Here is a 20433-nt window from a genome sequence, read left to right on the forward strand (position 1 = left end):
CCGATATTTCAAAATTTGTACTTAAAAGAACGATTAAAACCTCGAGGAAAATTCTTTTAATTAGAGCCACATTGCTAATTAGTCCTTGGGAAATTTACAGCACATAATTATCCTATTAATTCCCCCTTACAATTATTTAACTACTCTCGTCTAAATATTGTCATTCGTAATATTTAATTTACAATGTGACAATTTGTGTCAAATTTCAAAACCAATCGGGGAAAATTAAATCCACACTCTTTACGTACATACTTTAGTATGTCTCACATTGACATAAAATCAGTGAAGCCTGAAACCCCTCCCGGGGGGAGTCCCTCTCCTCGCCTTACATAATTTACGAATGACCCCTAACTCCAAAAATTTAATGAAGATATCTAAATATGTATCTGAAAACACAACAAAAAAATGACCGTTCGAAAATTTCTGATGTACCAAAATACCGACGGACAGACAAATCGACTACAATAACTAACCGTAACTTCCTTCAGCCCGTTTATAAAAAAGACCAGCTCACACGTTAAGTTCTACAAAATAATTTACATTATTTCCATACCGTCATCCGGATCGAAATATATGAACCAATGGTCCTCCATCTCCTTGGGGATGAACCCTCTCACAGCAAATTCGACTTGTTCCTTGGTCAACGTTATGTTCAAAGGTGTCGGAAGAATGGTGCTTTGACCCGACATAAAATCCTTGAGCGTCCCCCACGACGTCTTCTTTGCCATGAGACGGGGTGAATTTGCTTCAGCCATGAAAACGATGCAAACAATTGCAAAATAGAGAATGATATTTGCTCAGACATATTTGTTGATTTGATTTGCAAAATGGAGTGAGTGGGTTTATGTAGTTTGCAAAAAAAATGACTCGTACACTCCCAAAACTGAGTTGAGGTTTAGCATGTGGCCGAACAAAAGGAGTGTTGCTAATTTTTGTGCAAATTCGTACAAGGTTGTAAATATGCATGTTGTTGTTAAGGATGACATGGGATGATGATGATGATGTTGTTGAGGATGATGATGTTGGGATGAAATGGTGAGAAAATTTATTCCATGGAAAAGATTTACGTGCATTATTTAGTACATAAATGTACAATATTTCACTTTATTTAGTCATCGCCAGCGTGTAAATAAATATGTGTAGTATGTCTGGAGCTAGATACATGCACAATGTACATACATAATCCATGACGGTACATTTTTGGGTTTCGATGGGCTTTTGTGGGTTTTTGTAGATTATGTAGATTACTGGGCTGAGTTGAATCCAAATTTCGTGTAGGAGTAACACTAATTCGATATGCTTATGTACGAACTCGTCAGTCAGCATTAAATTTGAAATATTTTCATTTTACATCAAAACTTTTGATTCAAAAGTTAATGTTTAACAAGTAAACCCAATAACAAACCATGAACACTCAATTATGAAATTCAAGTTGTGCATAAAACTGCTCAAAATTTCATGTTAAGTTCGAAAATGTAATTTTGATTGATCTTACTCGTCGTATGAAGGACAATTTCGACTTTGCGAAGCCGGTCGGTGTCAGGAAAACGGTCATCTGACTGAGTTCATCCGGTCAATAATGCTGGTTCAACCAATAGTTGAGCTTAAGGCCAAGATTTAGATATCTCAAACCTCGTCATGCCATCCACAATGGCAAATTTGGAAAGCTTTCTCGAATTATGTATCTCTCTCTCCTATAAGTTGCTGTTTTTTGAAATGGGTAAATTTCGGTAGGGCAAATCGACTTAGGAGGAGGGACCCTCTACATGTCATCTTCAGATCTTGATGCCCTTTGCATAGGTTGGAGTACCCTATGAGTCTACTAAAACCCTGAAGTGGTTTGATGCCATGGCCCCATTTGCGCTCGCCACACCCACTCAAAGGGATGAAAACAACAAAAATTACCAACTTCTAAAATCCAACCAAAAATCCAATTTTATTCGGATTTTGATAAAATTTACACTTTTGTAATCCCAGATACTTTTCTGATCATATCCAATAGCAATCTCAACTTTTTTGAAATTTTCTAAATTTTTGGGCTCACGAATTGTTCGAAAATTTTCAAAATTTCAAAAAAGTTGAGATTGCTACTGCATATGATAAAACAAGTATCTGGGATCACAAAAATGTTAATTTTATGAAAATCCGAGCAAAATTGGATTTTTGGTGACAGTTGAAGTACATGAAAACAGGGCTTTTTTCGTGTTTTTTACACCTTTGAGAGGGCGTGGCGGGCGCGAATGGGGCCATGGCATCAAACCACTTCAGGGTTTTAGTAGCCTCATGGGGTACTCCAACATATGCAAAGGGCATCAAAATCTGAAGATGACATGTAGAGGGTCTCTCCTCCTTAGTTAGGCGAACCAGGTCGATTTCGGGAAACAGAAATTCAAATGCACACGACTAGTCGTGGTATTCTAAATTTATGAGAAACCTATCGTCGAGTTTAAGGCCTAAATTTCCATTTCTGAAAACTCGGCATGTAGTTTCCAATGCAAATTTGGTGGTCAATAACCTTCCCAAGTTTTCAGTTTTGTCCCCATGGATATTTGATGTCTAGATCATCTACCCATGTACATATATATATTAACACCTACTTCCCTATCCTAAGATTTTTATATCCCCACTCCTTCCGCGGCCACAAATTATGAACATCATGCACACAGATTACAATACAATTTATGCATGTACATGGTAAGACCAATACGTTAAATATTTTTGAACATTTCAAGGAACCGAATTTTTCTGTGGGTCTCTTCATTTTTTGGCAGCGTCTGGTTTCTTGTACCTGCAAGGAGCAAGATAAATTTACCTATTGAGATAAATTACATAACAAATATTTAATAATGACGACTAATTATTAATAAATCTCTGAAATTTTAAAAATTTACAAAAATTTTGGTACAGAAATTTACAGGAATTCTGCTTGATACGCATATACATACATAGGTACATACATACTGTTAAGCGCAAATTACTAGAATATACATTAACACCCTAAAAAATAATGTTACCGTTTTGAGAAGTAAATACATTCTGAATTTCAAATTATTTAAATAAACTAAACAAAATCCAGAATAACTTTGACTTGATAAAGAGTAAACTCTTTCCTCTGGATTTCATATTTATATTTTACTTAATTCAAAATTCAAAGTGTACATACATATTTACTTTTCAGAGGAGTATCATTATATTTATAGGAGTGTAGGATTTTTTGTAATATTTTTTTTACGCAGGTGTTATAAAACTTGAATTTTTCTGTGAAGAAGAATAATATGAAGTTTCATTTCATAAACATTTTGGGCCTTACCTGTCTTCCAAAAATGTTGCCATTTCGTTCAGAAAATTGACCCATTTCGATCTAATTTCCCCATCTCTGTCGGACGGGGGAGAAATCGACCAGAGGCGAACCGCTGCGATGTAAACGTCCAACTCGTTACTGGATGAAATCTGATTGACAAAAATATGTAAATAGACAAAATTTAACTTGAACCTCTCTTAAAAATAATGCTACCCTTTTGAAAGAGTATGCAAATGCACTCTAGATGCTACATAAGGTAACTCATACATACATACTATACAAATTCCTGACTGTTTAGAGTTAACTTGGCAAAGAGTAAAGTCTGCTCGGGATTTAGTGCATGTGTAGTTTAGAATTTAGAGAGCATATAAATATTTTTCAGATTTTTCAGAAACGTACCGATATTTTTAAGAGTGTATCAAAAATATTCCTAGATTTGGTCGCTCAACTTACATTGGAAGAAAGCTGGGTCAATTTGGTGTCCAAAGTTTCCAAGAAGTTGGACACAAATGTGGCAAAATGAACCACTTCTTGTCCCTCTACCGGAGGTTCCGGTTTCTTCCACCACTTCAAGGAAAACAGGGCGTCGAAATCCGTTTTTTCATCGGTTTCACCCAAAGTGAGGAAAAATCTGGTGTAGAAAATCCACTTGTGTTGACGGATGTCTGGAATGGAATCGAAACATTTACATATACAGGAGTATATGTATAGTGCACTTTGCGTGTATGTATATTTATCTGGATGAGCATATACACGCATATAGATTGATTCCTGTAAATATCTGGCAAAATAGTTTTAAGAATTTCGATCTGACAATAAATAATTAGAATAAATTAGCGTCAAGAGATGTTTAGCATACAAATTTTAGAATACAAAATTTGAATATTGATAATATCAATTTTTCCAAACTCGTCCGTATTTTGTAAAATCTGACACGGCAAATATTTGTCAAATTTACCCAGAAATGCGACTTAACTCTTAGAAATGGGGTTACGATTATGACCAAAAAGTAAACATATGTATGTGAAAGCATGAATGTAAAAGTAAACTTATGTATGTATTTATGTCGTCATAAATTTTTCATCGGGTGGTTATAATTGTCACAGACTAATTACGAAGTTTCACCGATATCGTATTAAATTGTCAACAGAGCTAATATCTCTGTAACCAGTTGGGTACATACAACTTCACAACCACAGAGTAGAGTCACATACGTTTACTTTTCTGGTGATAATCGTTACCCTATTTCAGGTTTCCCTTGTTTCTAACAAGGGAAACCTCCGAGGTGCCGGTCGTGTCCAGGGTACCCACCATGATTTTTAGAATCTACTAGGACCTAAGATGAAGGATCCATTCTTATTTTCGTGTAAAACTTATATTTGGCGCCGTGCCGCTGCGCCAAATTCGCCAAAATTGAATGTTTTTATTTTTGAAACCGCCATAACTTTTTGAAATCTTGGACCGGTTTTTAAAATTTTTGACCAAAATCATGACAACTTTCATGTCCTGAAATTTTTTAAAAAATTGTCGGTTTGAAGTTTTTGCAAAATTTCACAATTTTCTTAGAAATGTGAAATTCGTCAAAAAAATCGTAAAAATTTCTCAAAAATATAAAAAAAATTATTTTTTATTTTTGTTAAAATTTTGACTTTTGTGATCATTTTAAGTATAAAATTTTAAAAATCCCACGGAAACTATAAAAGTTATGTAGGTTTGAAATTGGTCGAAAATGCGAATTTTTAAGTTTTGCGCCAAATATCAGTTTTGCACGGAAATATGAATGGATTTTTCATCTAGGGCTCTAGATTCTAAAAACACGATGGGTACCCTGGACACGACCGGCACCTCGGAGGTTTCCCTTGTAAGGGTGAAAGCTTAGATTTTTAGACGTATACTTGAGTCTAATTCTAAAAATCGACGCTTTCACGTAATGTGATGTAATATATGGACGTCCCCGCTTCATTTCACCTTCAGTCCATTCCAGGAACATGTTACACGCGGTCACTCCAGCAAACAAGAATACCAAAAGGCCCGTCAGCCCCCGAATACTCTCCCAAGGTTGGACTACCTCCTCATTTGACCGGGCCAACACCGTGAGGGTAAAGAGACACGTCATGGTCGTTATATACACGCTAATCCTGGCCTTCCTCGGGGGCTCGGTCCCCTTAGCAGCTGCCCTCCGAACATTACATCTCCGCAGGGGTGCTTCAACACTCTTCGAGCTACCCTCCTCCAAATTTATAGTGATTTCTGCCATTTTTGGTGGGTTTCAAATTTTTAAATTTTTTTATGTGCACTTCAAATAATTTAGAGACAAATCGTCACCCGCAGCGGTACTACTTATACATACATACACTCTTTGAAAACTGCGGCACCGGTATTAACCGGGATTACCGTTCCGTGATGTCGTGGTAATGAAAAATTTACCACTCGGGAACAATTTTCGGTAGGAAATTATTACCAAATCAATACCAGCACGGAGTATCTACATAAATATGTGACTCTACCAAAGTTTTAGCAGTGAAGTGCTTTATTTTTGGGTAATGATTAAAGAGGCGTCTTAATCACATTTCAAAAATGTTATTTTTATCCAAGATATTTACCAAAAAATCCACACATGTATTTACACGGACGAGATATTTTTTTAATTTACTTATGTACAGATTTTACATGAGTTCACCAAAAGAATATTAATATTTATGTACACTGTTAAAAATCTGGAAGGGTAACCTATTTACATACGCCGTGCTGGTATTGATTTGGTAACAATTTCCTATCGAATTGATAGTGAATTGTTCCTAACTATGTAAGGTAAATTTGTCATTACCTCAACATTACCTGTAGGGTAATTTTCGTTAATATTTACCAATGCGGGTAGAGTCACACCACACATGGACTCCGGTCGATAATGATTTAAGACCAGTTTTCTAAGAGTGTACTAAACAAATCAAGTTAGTATTTTTTCAAGTTTTAGAACACAGTTGACAGTAAAAAAAAATCCTGTTTGGAAACTCGAGCAGATGTGATTGCTAGGCAGCTGGTTTTTGTATGAAAAAGGTGAAAAAGTAAAATCAATAAGTGCGTATACGCACATAAACATAAACACTCTTCCCTTTTTTGTGACTGAACGTATCTCCACTTGTGTCTGGGGCCGTACATAAAGCATGTGATCTATTTCCGGAAATTTTGACCCCAACCCCCCCGGTGTAGCCAATACGTCCCATGTTATAATTATTTATCATGGAAAGGATAGGATCCCTTTATGTTCCCATTCCTCCTCCAATCGATCACATGCTTTCTGTACAGTCCCACATCTCCATCGGCACAAATGGAGATTCATATACAGTTTGGACACCCGGATAAGAATTTGACGGTTTTCATACAAAAATGAGGCAAATATTAATTTCAAGTTTTTTTTAATTAAAAATTTACACCAGCCAACAAATTTACGGTGCATCGTCAAGTGGGTGAACGAACGTAGTGTTGCTGATTTTTTTGCAAATTCATACAATTTGGAGATGATGCATGGTTGTGTGTATGCACATAAATAGGTACATAGATAGGTATTTCCATAGTTTAGCTGGAGTTAAGGATTTTGCCATGGAAGGATGCGCAAATTTATTTCATGGAAAAGGTTTGAATCTTTACAATGTTTGGTAAATGTGCGAAATTTCGCTTTATTTGCTCATCATTATGCTAACATATCCATGCGTAGATACATACATAAATATATTTAAATATGTGTAAGAAATTGATACATAAATCCATTTTTTGTTCTGTGTATTGTGTGTTCTGCATTTTTGTAAGGTTGCGATTTTAGAACAGCGTGCATATTCAGTCTTCCGGTATATGCATTTCCTTCCTCGATAATTCGTAATGATGCAATGTGTTCAACCCAAATATGTGCTGTGCTAAGTAGTTCACCTGACTCTAATTTGATTTACATAACTATCTAAGGTTAATATAAAATTAATATGTATGTATGCATATGCATAGATCGGATATTTTGCGTACTCCGGCCTCCGCGTACTCCGGCCTCCGGCCACCCACGCGTACTCCGGCCTCCGGCCTCCCACGCGTACTCCGGCCTCCGCGTACTCCGGCCTCCGGCCACCCACGCGTACTCCGGCCTCCGGCCTCCCACGCGTACTCCGGCCTCCGCGTACTCCGGCCTCCCACGCGTACTCCGGCCTCCGGCCTCCCACGCGTACTCCGGCCTCCGCGTACTCCGGCCTCCCACGCGTACTCCGGCCTCCGGCCTCCCACGCGTACTCCGGCCTCCGCGTACTCCGGCCTCCCACGCGTACTCCGGCCTCCGGCCTCCCACGCGTACTCCGGCCTCCGCGTACTCCGGCCTCCGGCCAGCCATGCGTACTCCGGCCTCCGCGTACTCCGGCCTCCGCGTACTCCGGCCTCCGCATACTCCGGCCTCCGGCCAGCCATGCGTACTCCGGCCTCCGCGTACTCCGGCCTCCGGCCTCCGCGTACTCCGGCCTCCGCGTACTCCGGCCTCCCACGCGTACTCCGGCCTCCGGCCTCCCACGCGTACTCCGGCCTCCGCGTACTCCGGCCTCCCACGCGTACTCCGGCCTCCGGCCTCCCACGCGTACTCCGGCCTCCGCGTACTCCGGCCTCCGGCCAGCCATGCGTACTCCGGCCTCCGCGTACTCCGGCCTCCGGCCAGCCATGCGTACTCCGGCCTCCGCGTACTCCGGCCTCCGGCCTCCGCGTACTCCGGCCTCCCACGCGTACTCCGGCCTCCGGCCTCCCACGCGTACTCCGGCCTCCGCGTACTCCGGCCTCCCACGCGTACTCCGGCCTCCGGCCTCCCACGCGTACTCCGGCCTCCGCGTACTCCGGCCTCCGCGTACTCCGGCCTCCGGCCAGCCATGCGTACTCCGGCCTCCGCGTACTCCGGCCTCCGGCCAGCCATGCGTACTCCGGCCTCCGCGTACTCCGGCCTCCGGAAAAAGTCGCGTACTCCGGCCTCCGGAGGCCGGAGTACGTACTCCAAGCCCGGAGTACTCGATCTATGTATGTATGTACGTAATGTAAGTGATTTTAAACTTAATTTTTATTTTGGATAGGATTTCAGTCAAGAATGGATATAAAATATTTATAACATGGTTACTTATGAAATGTAGTAAAAAAAATACGTTAAGTTTATTACATATATACATACGTTACACACATAATAAGGTAAATATTTGTCTTATTTGCAATAGCATCAAGTAATACATAGTTATTTTAAATTAGAGGAGTAATAATTTTGTACATTTAAGCGAATCTTATTTTTCCTTGGATTCATTTATTTCTTGGGCACCTCGGATTCCTTATTCCTGGACAAGAATGAAATTTGCGTAAGAAAAAATATCTAGTTCACTCAAAACAAAAATTTGCAAAATCAGCAACGCCGGTGTCAATATATTAATATCTATGACTTAAAACTTGATTAATTTTCCTGTCAAAATTTCAAATTGAAAAAGAAAACAAACCTTACCGTTCTTCCACAAATGTTGCCATTTCGTTCAGAAAATTGACCCATTTCGATCTAATTTCCCCATCTCTGTCGGACGGGGGAGAAATCGACCAAAGGCGAACCGCTGCGATGTAAACGTCCAACTCATTACTGGATAAATTCTGATTGACAAAAATATTTAAATAGAGAAAAAACCTAACTTCACATCCTCTTAAAAATAATGACACACATTTGAAGAGCAAATACACTGTAAATTCGGTCCCTGATGAAAATCGTACATCGAATTTGACATAATTCGACACAAATTCCAGGACCAATTGTTTGTGCAGAAAAAGTATGAACGATTCTGCAAAAAACTTCTGACAGGTATATTCTGCAGAAAGGTTTTGCACAATAATTCATAATTCTGCACATTTTGTGCACAAATTGTTTCGGCATTAATTTTTCTGCATAAAATCCAGCCAATTCTCTGCATAAAACCCTGCCAAATTTATACATAAAATCCCTTAAATTTTTCACCCAAGGTATTAAGCAAACTATTCCAAAACCTGTGTGGCTGAACTTTTACTCAGGATTTCGTATTTTTCACTTAATTAAATGTGCAATTACTTTTAAAAATGGTGCAAGTATTTTTAAAAGTGTATTAAAAATATTTCCAAATTTGATAACCAACATTTTTAAAAATTTGGGTCAATTTAGAGTCCAAGGATTCCAAGAGGTTGGATAAGAACTTGGTAAAATGAGCGCGTTCTGGTCCATGTTCCGGAGGGTGCGGTTTGCTAAACCACGTCATAGAAAATAGGGCCTGGAAATTAAGTTTGTCATTGGTCTGACCCCACGCGAGGGAAAATCTGTCACAGAAAATCCACCTTGGACGAAATTTTTCTGGAAATAAGACATGCAGAAATCTGTATAGGATTATATTAATACGTTCTTAGAAAACTGGTATTTAATCCTGGCACAGGTAATCCCACAGTTTTGATGGATTGCGGATTATGTATAGATTAATAATTTAGCAATAATTTTCATGTGATTTGGACGATGTTGCTTTAAATCGATGTCTCTAGGCTTACGTTTGAGATATGTACTACTGGTCTGCGAAATTATGTATGGGTTACATAATCTGCCCACGGATTATTTTTCGGATTACGAAAAATTTCTAAATTCCGCCCACATCTTATGGCACCAAAGCCGGAGTACATAAAATCACTCAATATACATTTGCATGGTGGAAAAAAAACTGCGAAATATACTGTGTGAGCATATCGTATTTAACTTTGAACCAAAATTAATTTGAACAAAGTAATACAAAACATATAATCTGTAATCCGATTGCATTGCCTAACATTCAAAAATCTTTAAAGGTGGCATTATGTAAATACAAGATTTAATCCATGCAAAATTTATACTGCTAAAAATGGTACCATTGTAATTTTTAAGAGTGTAAACCACAAACTTACCGTCACACCATTCCAGTAACATATTAATTGCTTCAATGATGGCGAAAAAGGCGACATATATTTTCGCCAAGTCGGTCAGAAATGACGGCCACGCCACGGGGGACGACGTTCTGGCCATGGCGACCAATCTCATGGAAACAACCGTGCCCAGAAAGGACGCCGACGTTACGACCAGGGAAACCCTGCACTTCCTCGGGGGCACGGAATATCCCCCACCACTTGGCTCCTTTCGCTCCACATTGCATTTCCGCAGAGGGGGCAAAGTACCCCTTGGTTCAGGCTCGGTCAAAAGTATGCTGATTTCTTCCATTTTTTAAAAAAGGTTACAGCTTTTTAAGCTTGAAGAAATATCGTTTTTTTTGACGTGCGTGTATTTATTTTGACACGTGCAGAAATTTCAGGATACTGCAGAATCGGAAAAGATTTCGCAGATTTTTTGTCAGCAAATTTTGCCTCGTGAGAATTTGTGTATGTACACGGAGGAATTACTTTTTAAAGTTTAGAATATTCTGCAAACTGACAAAAAACGAGAGAATAAAGTTCAATTGTGAGATTGACACGACTTTGACGTGAGTCCACCCAAAGAACTGGTCAAATAAGTATTTTTCCAAGTTTTATAATGCAGTGAAAAAAAAATCCTGCTTTGAAATCATCACGTCGAGCCAGCTGTTTAAGTTTGTAGGGAAAATGTGAAAATTTTCTTGCTCACATTTCAAATGCGAGCAAGAAAAATCAATAAAAAGTGCGTATACATACGCACATATGTATGTAACCATGTACGTACATACATAGGTACAATATGGACAAATATAAATATGTATGTAAATAGTAGTTTGAAACACCGGGTATAATTTTTACGGATTTCCTGAAAAAATTATTCATCGCCACTTTATTAAACTTCTTATTTTTTCATAAATATTTAAATATGCATGAAAAGTGCAAATTCTCTGATTTTCTGCGTTTCTCGAGACAAAGATTTGTTTGTTCAAGTTCCCCCTCGACTTTCTTGTCTGGGACGAAGCAAATCTCAAATCCTGAGCCTGCTGGACCCAGATTCACTAAGAAATATTCTTGGTCTGTAGACATTCTATAGACAAAATCCAATTCACTAACTCGGTTTAAACCTGTCTTAAGACAAAATCTAGCAAAATTTGAGCCCAAGACAAAATTGAGACCGAGTTAGTGAATAGGTCGATTCACTACCAAAAAGTTAGACTAAAGCTAGCTCAAAGTAAGGCCAAATCTCAAACCTCCTCCGGAGTTGTCTAACTTTGAGATTTAAGCTTAGTTTCTGTGCGATTGCGAGAGGAATAACACATGTTATTTTTTGTTGTTTTTGTGGAAATAAAATATTTAATTAATTAGTAATTTTAATTGTTGAATAAATGCCAGATAATTTTCCCCCTCTCCTACTAACGTAGTCCTTTGCCAGAGCCTTGCCAGCCAGTGCATGTGCCGGAACCTTCCTCAACACCAACCATAAAAAACTCACATTAACACGAAAGTCGAATTTCGAAGATGGAACATAAACAAAGTTGATGCGACAAGTAGCTTTACAAGAACAAGTAGTAGTTTTTAAAAACATTGTGCACATTGTATCAGAATGCAGGCTCTTGCTCGCAAGAAATTGGAACTTCAACAAGGTGCATGAAGAACTCATTTGTGCGGGCTTATTTAGATACTTAATTTGATACCCGATTTGTTTATTGATTTGTTGTTCTATTTACAGTAAAATACAAACATACAGGAACTCAGCCCGCAGATGCATTGGATTAAGCCAGCGCCATGAGGCCAGCGTCAATGTAGTGATAGGAATCATACCAGCGTTGGCGAACCAAAAAATTTGGCGATTACGCTATAACATCCCACAGGATGTTTTTTGAATGGTAAAAAATTAAACCATGTGCTGGCAGAATTACCTGCGCTGACATCAAGTAACATTTATCTCTTATGGCAGATTCTGAACCTTTGGAGCCTTGTTGCTGACCTTTATGCAGATAATAAGCTGAGAAAGATTATAAATTGTGATGTAACCAATCCAAGAAACGAGTAGTGTTGTGCAACGCACCATCGGTACTTGAAAAATCTGATTACGTTTAATGTCTAAGGAGTAGAAGGTCGCAACTTGTCGGCGCCCGATTTTGATCTCCTTTGGATATGTTGTAGTACTATATGAGCGTAGAAAAAGTGAAGGAGGGTTAGACTCTATGAGCCCATTTACGCCCGCCACTCCCCCTCAAAGGCGCCCAAACCCCCAGAGTTGCCGCACTAAATTCATCGCCAAAAATCTAGTTTTGGTCAGATTTTCAAGAAATTTATATTTTCGTGATCCCAGATAGTTGGTCTATCATATCCAATACCAAACTCAACTTTTCTTGAATTTCAAATTTTTTCAATACATACCCTTGGTCAGAAAATCTTCGAAAATATTGAAAATTTCAAAAAAGTTGAATTTGCTATTGAATATGATAGTGCAACTATCTGGGATCACAAAAATGTAAATTTCTTGAGAATCTGACCAAAACTAGATTTTTGGCGATGAATTTAGTGCGGCAACTCTGGGGGTTTGTGCGCCTTTGAGGGGGAGTGGCGGGCGTAAATGGGCTCATGGAGTCTAACCCTCCTTCACTTTTTCTATACTCATATAGTACTACAACATATCCAAAGGAGATCAAAATCGGGCGCCGTCAAGTTGCGACCTTCTACTCCTAAGTATGTTGGTTGACCCATAATTAAAGAACTTTTGTAGGTCCCACTGAGAAGCGTATGATAAGTAGGAGAGGAATCACATCGTGTTACCAAGAATGAAAATTGGATTGATGGCAGCGAGTGTTACTACGCTTCACAACTCACGTATTGAAAAGGACATCCCGCTCGCGCATGTCCACGAACCATTACGGGACAAAATCATTAACATTTACTACAATCAAATTTAAGGTAAATATTTTAGCCACTGCTAGGAAATGTAACTAATTAATGACAATGTGTTTCTCAATTATATTAGAATGCAAAATTCGTTCATGGAAGACACTTAATTCTAACAAATGGTATTTTCCTTTTCAGCTTCAAGTTTGAAGTAGCGCTGGCCTTCCATAAGCCGCTGGCTCATTTGGAATAAACGTCACAAATTTTCTTGGAGGAATTGTAATACCGGATGGCACAGACGGCACCATTTAAACCTCAGCAACGAAAGAATTCTCTTTGATCCGTCTAAACTGAAGAAATTTAAGATGAAGAACTAATATCCACAAGCTTGCTTGGTGTTTAATTTAATGACGGCTATATTTGTTTATTTGTCATTTTGTTGCAGCCAAATATAGCTAACGATAAATAAGGCAGGAAATCGGCACGACGATATATTAGATTCTTCAGGCGTCGTTAGACCAGCGCCATAAGGCCAGAGTCGATGTAGAGAAGATGCTGGATAGTGTAGATTTTAAATATTTTAAATATGCGGCAAATCTGTCATAAATAGTTGTACAAATGTTTATTCTAGTTTGAAAAATTAAAAGAACTCCAAAATCCATTTTGTGTAAATTTTATTTGATTTGATTTTAATCAGCCCGAAGAATGTTGTCGTACTTGCCACGTTAACAAGTGGGGGTAAGGAAAGGAGAACAAGGGACCTGATGCTTTCAAAATGTCAACAAAAACATAATTATTCGACCGAGTATTGTTGTGAGAGAAAGTGAGATGGTTGGGGGTGGATACATTATATATCCCACGCAGGTTGGACAGACTTTAGTCTCTCGCGCCTTATGAAATCGTTCTTGAACCCGTCTTAAGCTTAAGACCATCTAAGACCGATTTGAAAAAAGTGCTGAATTGGGGATAAAACCCGTCTTAAGATCGGTCTAACACAGTCTTAAGCTTAAGCCAAAATTTCGGTCTAAGTTAGTGAATCTGGGTCCAGGGTAACACACACACACACACACACCACAGCGCAATTCTTGGTTGTGATTCTTGTTATGATATACACCGTGATTGTGTATCAAGTTATATTAAAAAATCAACGAAGCATCGTGGAACCTAATTTTTCCTAACCGGAATAATTTTACTATCCACGTAACCATAATCGCTCCACAACAAAATACAAAATGCGAAAAATCTCTTAAAATTTGCCACAAATACTGAATTTAATATTTCATAATAGATACATGGGGCAGCCATGGACATATAACTTATAACTTAAAATTATGAGGTATAACTTAACTTATAATTATAAATATACGTCGCCTTATGGAGTTTCTATGACTTATAACTTATAAAATAAGTTATACGTCATAATTATAAGTTATAAGTTATATGTCCATGGCTGCCCCATGTATCTAATTACGTAGTTGACAAGTTTTTAACTACTTATAACTTAATGATTTTGTGAAAATACAAAAATTCATACAGGATTCACCTCAGGTAAATTAAACGGAAAAGATTTGAATTTTGTCCATTTCTAAAGTTTGGGTTTTAAAATTATTTCACAATTAAATTAATTCCGGTGTGGACCTGGCACACTGCACATGTTAAATTTGTTACCGATAGGTATTGAAATTATTAAAAATTTATAGCAGATCAGAATTATTTTACTACTGGATTTGATTTCTTCTAACATTTTGCGATCGTATTATTTTGTATTTCAGAAATATCGGCAAAAATGGATTACCAAGACGAGGAGGAATTGATTAATCCTGAAGAAATAAAACAGGAGGAAGAATTTATGCATTGGTAATGTAATTAAGTTTAAAATCTAAATCACCAGATTAATTGGTTGATTAATTAATTTTAGCGATGAAACCAGCCCTACAGATTTGTCGGAGTTGCTCAGAGACCTGAAATTCTTGAAGGATACGGTTCTTAAATCGGAAATCAAACTTGGAGAAATTGTGGACAAGTGGCAACACTATTTTGGAGGTTTTTTTTTATTCATTATTATAAATTTTGGAATTTTGGAAAACTCAAATTTCACAATGAGTAATAATATTTTGCTCTGCAGACCACATTTCCTGCAACTTTAACTTGATGCTGGACTGGTTGCTGTCAATTAAGTCATCCTTGGACGAAGTCACGCAAAAATACAGGGCCGATCTGAGTATGACGACGGTCGTTCCCACAGCGTATGTGAAGAAGTTAATGCACGCATTTATTTTGGAACCCTGGCTCCCGGCTGAAACAGAAATATGTAAGATTTTACACGATTTATGTAAATTCCAGAGGTGGGAAGAATACTTAACGGGAATAAAAAATCTTGTGCTCTGTGTTTCGGAGTGTTTTTATTTCCAGGGTTACAATGCCCACCGAATGGACATAAACCGTCAGTCGAAAATACGGGTTTCCTATAGTAACTAACTTTCTATCCTGATCAAAAATACTTTATTTTTAGGAAATGATCACATTGTGTTTTGTCAGCTACAAAAATTGAAGAAAATCCATGTTTTCGTGTTAATTTTGTATTATGGATCTATATTTTCGCCTTTTTGTGGTTGTAGTAGCTGAGGAAATCCAAACGCTCAAAATTACGGAGCTCAACACAATGTATTTTCACAAAGTATTTTCCCCACTCTGGTAAACTGAGCTAGTTGTTTTCGTGGATTTGGTGACTTACGGGTTTCCGAGTTATTGGAAGTGATCATAAAATTTACGATATCAACCGTACCGTAGTCGACTGGAATATCGAATCGTAGAATGAACATGAACACGTATAGTATCGCCCCAAATGCAGCCTCGGCACGGTTCAGAATGCTGGATGGGTACAATGTAGTGGAATATAGGCGACATAACGTTGCCAAGAAGTGGACAAGTATGGTCAAAATGACGAGCTTTTGCTGATTTGGTGATCTTATAATAATTATGCCCTTGACCGAGCACCATTTGACTGGTAAGCACTTGAGATACTCTGTGATGCGGAGGTAGCGTTGCAACACGTATTTCATTTTTTATAAATGTATTTAATCCTTGTAGATTTTTCCCGGATTTGCTTATCTAAAGTTCAGTTATTATTATTTATTAATCAAGCTCGCTTCTTTACAAAGCTCGTTATGCCTGACTCTGACAGTTGTCTGCGAAGAATTCAGAACTTCTTAATCCACGGTGAAATTGTTTACGAAATTCCTCAAATATGTTACAGTAATTACTATTATTAATTAAGTAGTGTTGTGAAGAGAGGAATTGTTATAGAATTTCATGTATACACTAGAGAGCATTATTATACTGGCAAGAGTAACCTCAAAATTCAATTCAAAAGTCAATTAATGAGTAACAATACAAGGTATTCCAAAGCTTTTGTTGCAATTAGTAGACAATATAACAGGGTACGATGTTTTTTGTATCATTCCACCCCAAGCCTAATACTTTGTGAGATAGAAAACAAGCATTGTTCGCTCAAATTATTCGAATTTTCTTCATTAAGCCGCGAATTCAACGAAAATTGAACTGATAAGTTAAAAGCCGCTGGTTTAACCTCTTCCGTACTGCGTTTATTATCCCTAACTTCCCCCAAAGACGCCAAAGATACTCATTGGCGTTACTACGGGGGCGCCAGTGATAATTGCCGAACACTTATCAGAGGCGAAATTAAAAATACGAATAATTCCTTAGAGACGATAAAAATCGATTTTAGATTTTGGAACAATTGTTAGCGGGAGTCATGACTTATGTGCCCGTCGGATACGTCCGTCCGTCGATCAGTCTTTCCAAGGACTTGAGATAAACAACGAGTCGTAGAAGGTCGTAGAAGGTCGAAATTTGTGACATTCGTCATATTTGCGTAGTTAACTAAAAATATATCGTCAGCGACCTAATTATTCTTAGGGGAACCCGATAGGGTGACCCCCACTGGTTTTCGAAAATGGTCATAGAAGACTAAAACTTGGCACGAAGGTGAACAATTTACGAATATGAAATACATTTCAAGATACTTCTGTGAATTTATATATACCTAAAAGGATGACTTGTATTACTTTTTTAAAGTTGATGAAAAAAATGCTGAAATTTTTCATACTATCAGAGTTATGGTAAGAAATAACTCTGATATGGTAGCTAAAATATGTGCAGCCTCCAGCTGAAAATAACAACTTTTAAAAACTCGTATGGGTCACTCTGGTTACACGTTCCTCACTTTTAACTTCACACCCTTTGATAAGGAGCCATTAAGCATCGCCATGTCGAATTTCAGCTTTTGAAGACCATTTCTGAAAATCAGTTTGGGTCACCTAGAGTCACATAAAAATTTTACGAATTTCACCCGTATTCTTCCATCAGGAGCCATTTGCAACCTCTGCGCCAGATTTCAGCTAGAATGATTTCTCAAATTCGGTATGGGATCACCCCAGACGAAATTTTTTAGACGGACAGACCACTATGACGGCTACACAAGCCCTGACTCGGGCTATAAATTATGATTTTCATAGAAAAATCAAAATATTATGGCAACAAAAGTCGATCGTCGTCTCCAGGATATTTTTTTTGAGTCGACTATAGTCGACCGTCGTCTCACGGGGATGTTTTGACTTAGAGACAAAAGTCGTCTTTAGTCTCCATGGGACATTTTAAAAAGGCGACAATAGTGGTTTATCGTATCTCAGGAATTAAAACAAAATGCAACAATAGTAGCCCTTCGTCTTCAAGAGGTTAAGTAATAAACCATGTTATAACCTGCATGATTTTTCTAAGTTTAAACCTGTAAAAATCATAGGAATAGGAAGCAAGGCTGCAAAGATTAGTGCTCCTGTTCACGGGCTTGTACATTATCTAATTGGAAAGGGGTGTGACAGTGGGAAGAAGACGAAAAGCGAAGTTTCCCGTTGCTTTATACTGCATCCTTCTATGACGTGATCATTTAACTGAGACTTTTTTGCATGCAAAGCCTATGGCGCGCAGTATCTTAAATATTTAAATGAGCACACCATACGTCCGTTGTACTATATTAAAAAATACAGATTAACTGAAAACTACTGCACTGCAAACATTCAAAGACGTAACAAAATGCTTATACTTTCTCCGAAAAATGACCTGTTTTAATCAAAAGTCATACGCCGTTATGGAATAAAAACTAATTCCGCCCAAATAATTTTTCCCTCTTTCTTCTGATGTTTTTAGTGTTGCTTGATTTATTTGGAAATTTTAACTTTCTTCAAAAATAGGTTTGATACAATTGGAAGAGTATTAAATTGTCTGTAAATTTACAAAGAATTGCAATCGGTATCCTCGCCAGTTTATCATTTATGGCAATTTGAATTTTGGGGTTCCTCTTGTCCGAATAATATTGCTCCCTAGTGTAGGTTGTATTAAGTAAAATGGCTAAATAATTACATATGTATCTTAATAGAATTATCATTCCATAGCTTCTCCAAATAAATATGTAAGCTAGTAATTATGTCAATGTAGTAGGAAAACCAATTACTTGCGCATTTTCAAATTTTATTATTGAAATTTCAAAACCTAAATGCTTAAGATCTTTAATTAAAATACAAATAAAATATGTATATGTACTTTGAAATTTTGAATATTTGGATTAGTTTTAATTATACTGACAGTCCAACCGATAAATTAAGGATAAATAATTATACATACTTGATTATACATACATACACAAGTAGATAATATGCACGTGCGAGCACATTTGCCTTGACATTTTGTGAAACAACTGCGTAAGCCTTTACCTAACCATCAATTCTTCGAATGAAGATTATTTTTAGAATAAATAATAACCAACTAATACGGAACTTGAGTTACTGGTGAAAATTCACCAAAATTAAATTGAAATTATGGATAAATGTATGGACACATAAGAATATTACGAATTAATGTGCAAATTTATGCAACTCAGAACATTTTTGAAAGACTTTTTTCTTTGCAAATACATGCAGAAGTACTGTATTGTTCTCGCTTTTTTGGTGCAGATATGTACATACATATGTTTTAAAAATAACGTGTAATCTTGTAAATACATAGTAACTTTTCATGTGAAAATTACTTATACATAATGACAGATTTTATATTTTCTACATTTGGCGTACATACATAACCTTAAGAGAGAGTAAAATGAATAAAGAGTAAATTTGTAAATGATTTGTTAGATGTGTACATAATATGTAAATATGTTTTTATGTAAGTTGGTCGCATATGTACATATGTATTATGCAACCAACTTGTGCACAAGTAGATCAATAAGCACATACATTCATGCGTATGTATAGGACTGTGCAGAAAGCATGTGATCGATTTGAACTGGGACATGGGTCAAGGCGTCCTATCCTTCTTAGGGATCCGTCCTATACGCCGATGTTAGGTATAACATGCGGCGTATCAGTGACACGAGGGGAGGGGGAGATGGGTCAAAATTGTTCGAAAAACAATTACATGCTTTATGTACGGCCCCTAGCGAGAAAGGTAACCTGGTCCGTGTTAATGGCAAGGAGCAAGTTTCTCGGTTGGGGCCGTACATAGAGCATGTGATCCATTTTCGGAAAATTTTGACCCCTTCCCCCCTCGTGAAGGCCCATTTTAAAATTACCATGGAAGGATATGTAGATATGCTTTGACACTTATCCCCCCACAAATCTGTCACAAGCTTTTTGCACCTTGTGTGCACCAAATGTGGTTAGAAGCAGGAAAATGGGCAAGTTTGCATGTGCTTCAATTCGATTTGTCTACAAATCAACATCAACAATAGCTTCTTCCACCCCCAGTCTGGCCACCACCCCCACTTTTTTGTTCTTGAAAGTTACAAAAAAAATTGCCATATACTTGGACCGAACTTGTTCCCAAGACAATGTGAACTTATTTCCACATTTACTTGAATACATTCGTTGTTTATGCTTCATTAGGATATTAGCTTTTGAAGTTTGTCTCGAATTTTTCAATGATACGATAGCGGGGATTATTTGCAGTATTTATCTTCCTCCCGGTAAAAAATTTATGATTTGCGCCTTTTTAACAACTCTATAAGGAATTTTGACAATTTTTTTTTACCAAAAATGTTTTTTCTCAGAGAATGATGTTCAATTTGTAAATCCCTTTCATGCATGTGGTAGTTGGGCCACTGGGTTCATTTTTTATGAAGAATGCAGGGACATTTATTTTCATGTAAATCCTAGAATTTCTTGGGAAACCTGCTTTTCACTTTCACCTTGAGGCCATATCTATCTCACTTCGTGACCTTTGATTGAATAGAAGAATGCAACATTTAAAAGCTCTCA

The 20433-nt window shown here is 37.6% G+C and overlaps 3 protein-coding genes across 3 annotated transcripts; 1 reads left to right on the forward strand and 2 right to left on the reverse strand.

Moving 5' to 3' along the window:
* Positions 1-2116: 2116 nt before the first annotated feature.
* LOC118433189 lies at positions 2117-6342 on the reverse strand. The gene is made up of 4 exons (XM_035844874.1): positions 5270-6342; positions 3755-3966; positions 3311-3450; positions 2117-2788 (listed from the first exon to the last, which is right to left on the reverse strand). The coding sequence occupies exons 1-4, from the start codon at positions 5556-5558 to the stop codon at positions 2758-2760; spliced, it is 672 nt and encodes a 223-aa protein (XP_035700767.1). The 5' UTR covers positions 5559-6342; the 3' UTR covers positions 2117-2757.
* Positions 6343-8440: 2098 nt separating this feature from the next.
* On the reverse strand, positions 8441-10980 carry LOC118433204. The gene is made up of 4 exons (XM_035844896.1): positions 10241-10980; positions 9454-9665; positions 8802-8941; positions 8441-8640 (listed from the first exon to the last, which is right to left on the reverse strand). The coding sequence occupies exons 1-4, from the start codon at positions 10548-10550 to the stop codon at positions 8610-8612; spliced, it is 693 nt and encodes a 230-aa protein (XP_035700789.1). The 5' UTR covers positions 10551-10980; the 3' UTR covers positions 8441-8609.
* Positions 10981-14677: 3697 nt separating this feature from the next.
* LOC118433223 lies at positions 14678-19310 on the forward strand. The gene is made up of 5 exons (XM_035844923.1): positions 14678-14779; positions 14878-14962; positions 15024-15148; positions 15231-15416; positions 15503-19310. Exons 1-5 carry the CDS (start codon positions 14758-14760, stop codon positions 15574-15576), a joined length of 492 nt encoding a protein of 163 aa, XP_035700816.1. The 5' UTR covers positions 14678-14757; the 3' UTR covers positions 15577-19310.
* The last annotated feature ends 1123 nt before the right edge of the window (positions 19311-20433 follow it).

This window comes from Folsomia candida, unplaced genomic scaffold, assembly GCF_002217175.1.
Source record: "Folsomia candida strain VU population unplaced genomic scaffold, ASM221717v1 Fcan01_Sc044, whole genome shotgun sequence".
NCBI classification, from domain to species: Eukaryota; Metazoa; Arthropoda; class Collembola; order Entomobryomorpha; family Isotomidae; genus Folsomia; species Folsomia candida.

What these genes read in the sequence shown, in the direction of transcription:
- LOC118433223 (XM_035844923.1), top strand. Translation starts at nt 14,758, where the DNA reads ATGTTAAATTTGTTACCGATAG. An exon ending in GTTAAATTTGTTACCGATAG is followed by an intron (nt 14,780 to 14,877) that starts GTATTGAAATTA and finishes TTTGTATTTCAG; the next exon opens with AAATATCGGCAAAAATGGAT. An exon ending in GAGGAAGAATTTATGCATTG is followed by an intron (nt 14,963 to 15,023) that starts GTAATGTAATTA and finishes AATTAATTTTAG; the next exon opens with CGATGAAACCAGCCCTACAG.
- LOC118433189 (XM_035844874.1), bottom strand. Translation starts at nt 5,558, where the DNA reads ATGGCAGAAATCACTATAAATTTGGAGGAGGGTAGCTCGAAGAGTGTT. An exon ending in TGACCCAGCTTTCTTCCAAT is followed by an intron (nt 3,451 to 3,754) that starts GTAAGTTGAGCG and finishes TTTGTCAATCAG; the next exon opens with ATTTCATCCAGTAACGAGTT. An exon ending in GCAACATTTTTGGAAGACAG is followed by an intron (nt 2,789 to 3,310) that starts GTAAGGCCCAAA and finishes TGCTCCTTGCAG; the next exon opens with GTACAAGAAACCAGACGCTG.
- LOC118433204 (XM_035844896.1), bottom strand. Translation starts at nt 10,550, where the DNA reads ATGGAAGAAATCAGCATACTTTTGACCGAGCCTGAACCAAGGGGTACT. An exon ending in GTTACTGGAATGGTGTGACG is followed by an intron (nt 9,666 to 10,240) that starts GTAAGTTTGTGG and finishes TCTTATTTCCAG; the next exon opens with AAAAATTTCGTCCAAGGTGG. An exon ending in GCAACATTTGTGGAAGAACG is followed by an intron (nt 8,641 to 8,801) that starts GTAAGGTTTGTT and finishes ATTCTTGTCCAG; the next exon opens with GAATAAGGAATCCGAGGTGC.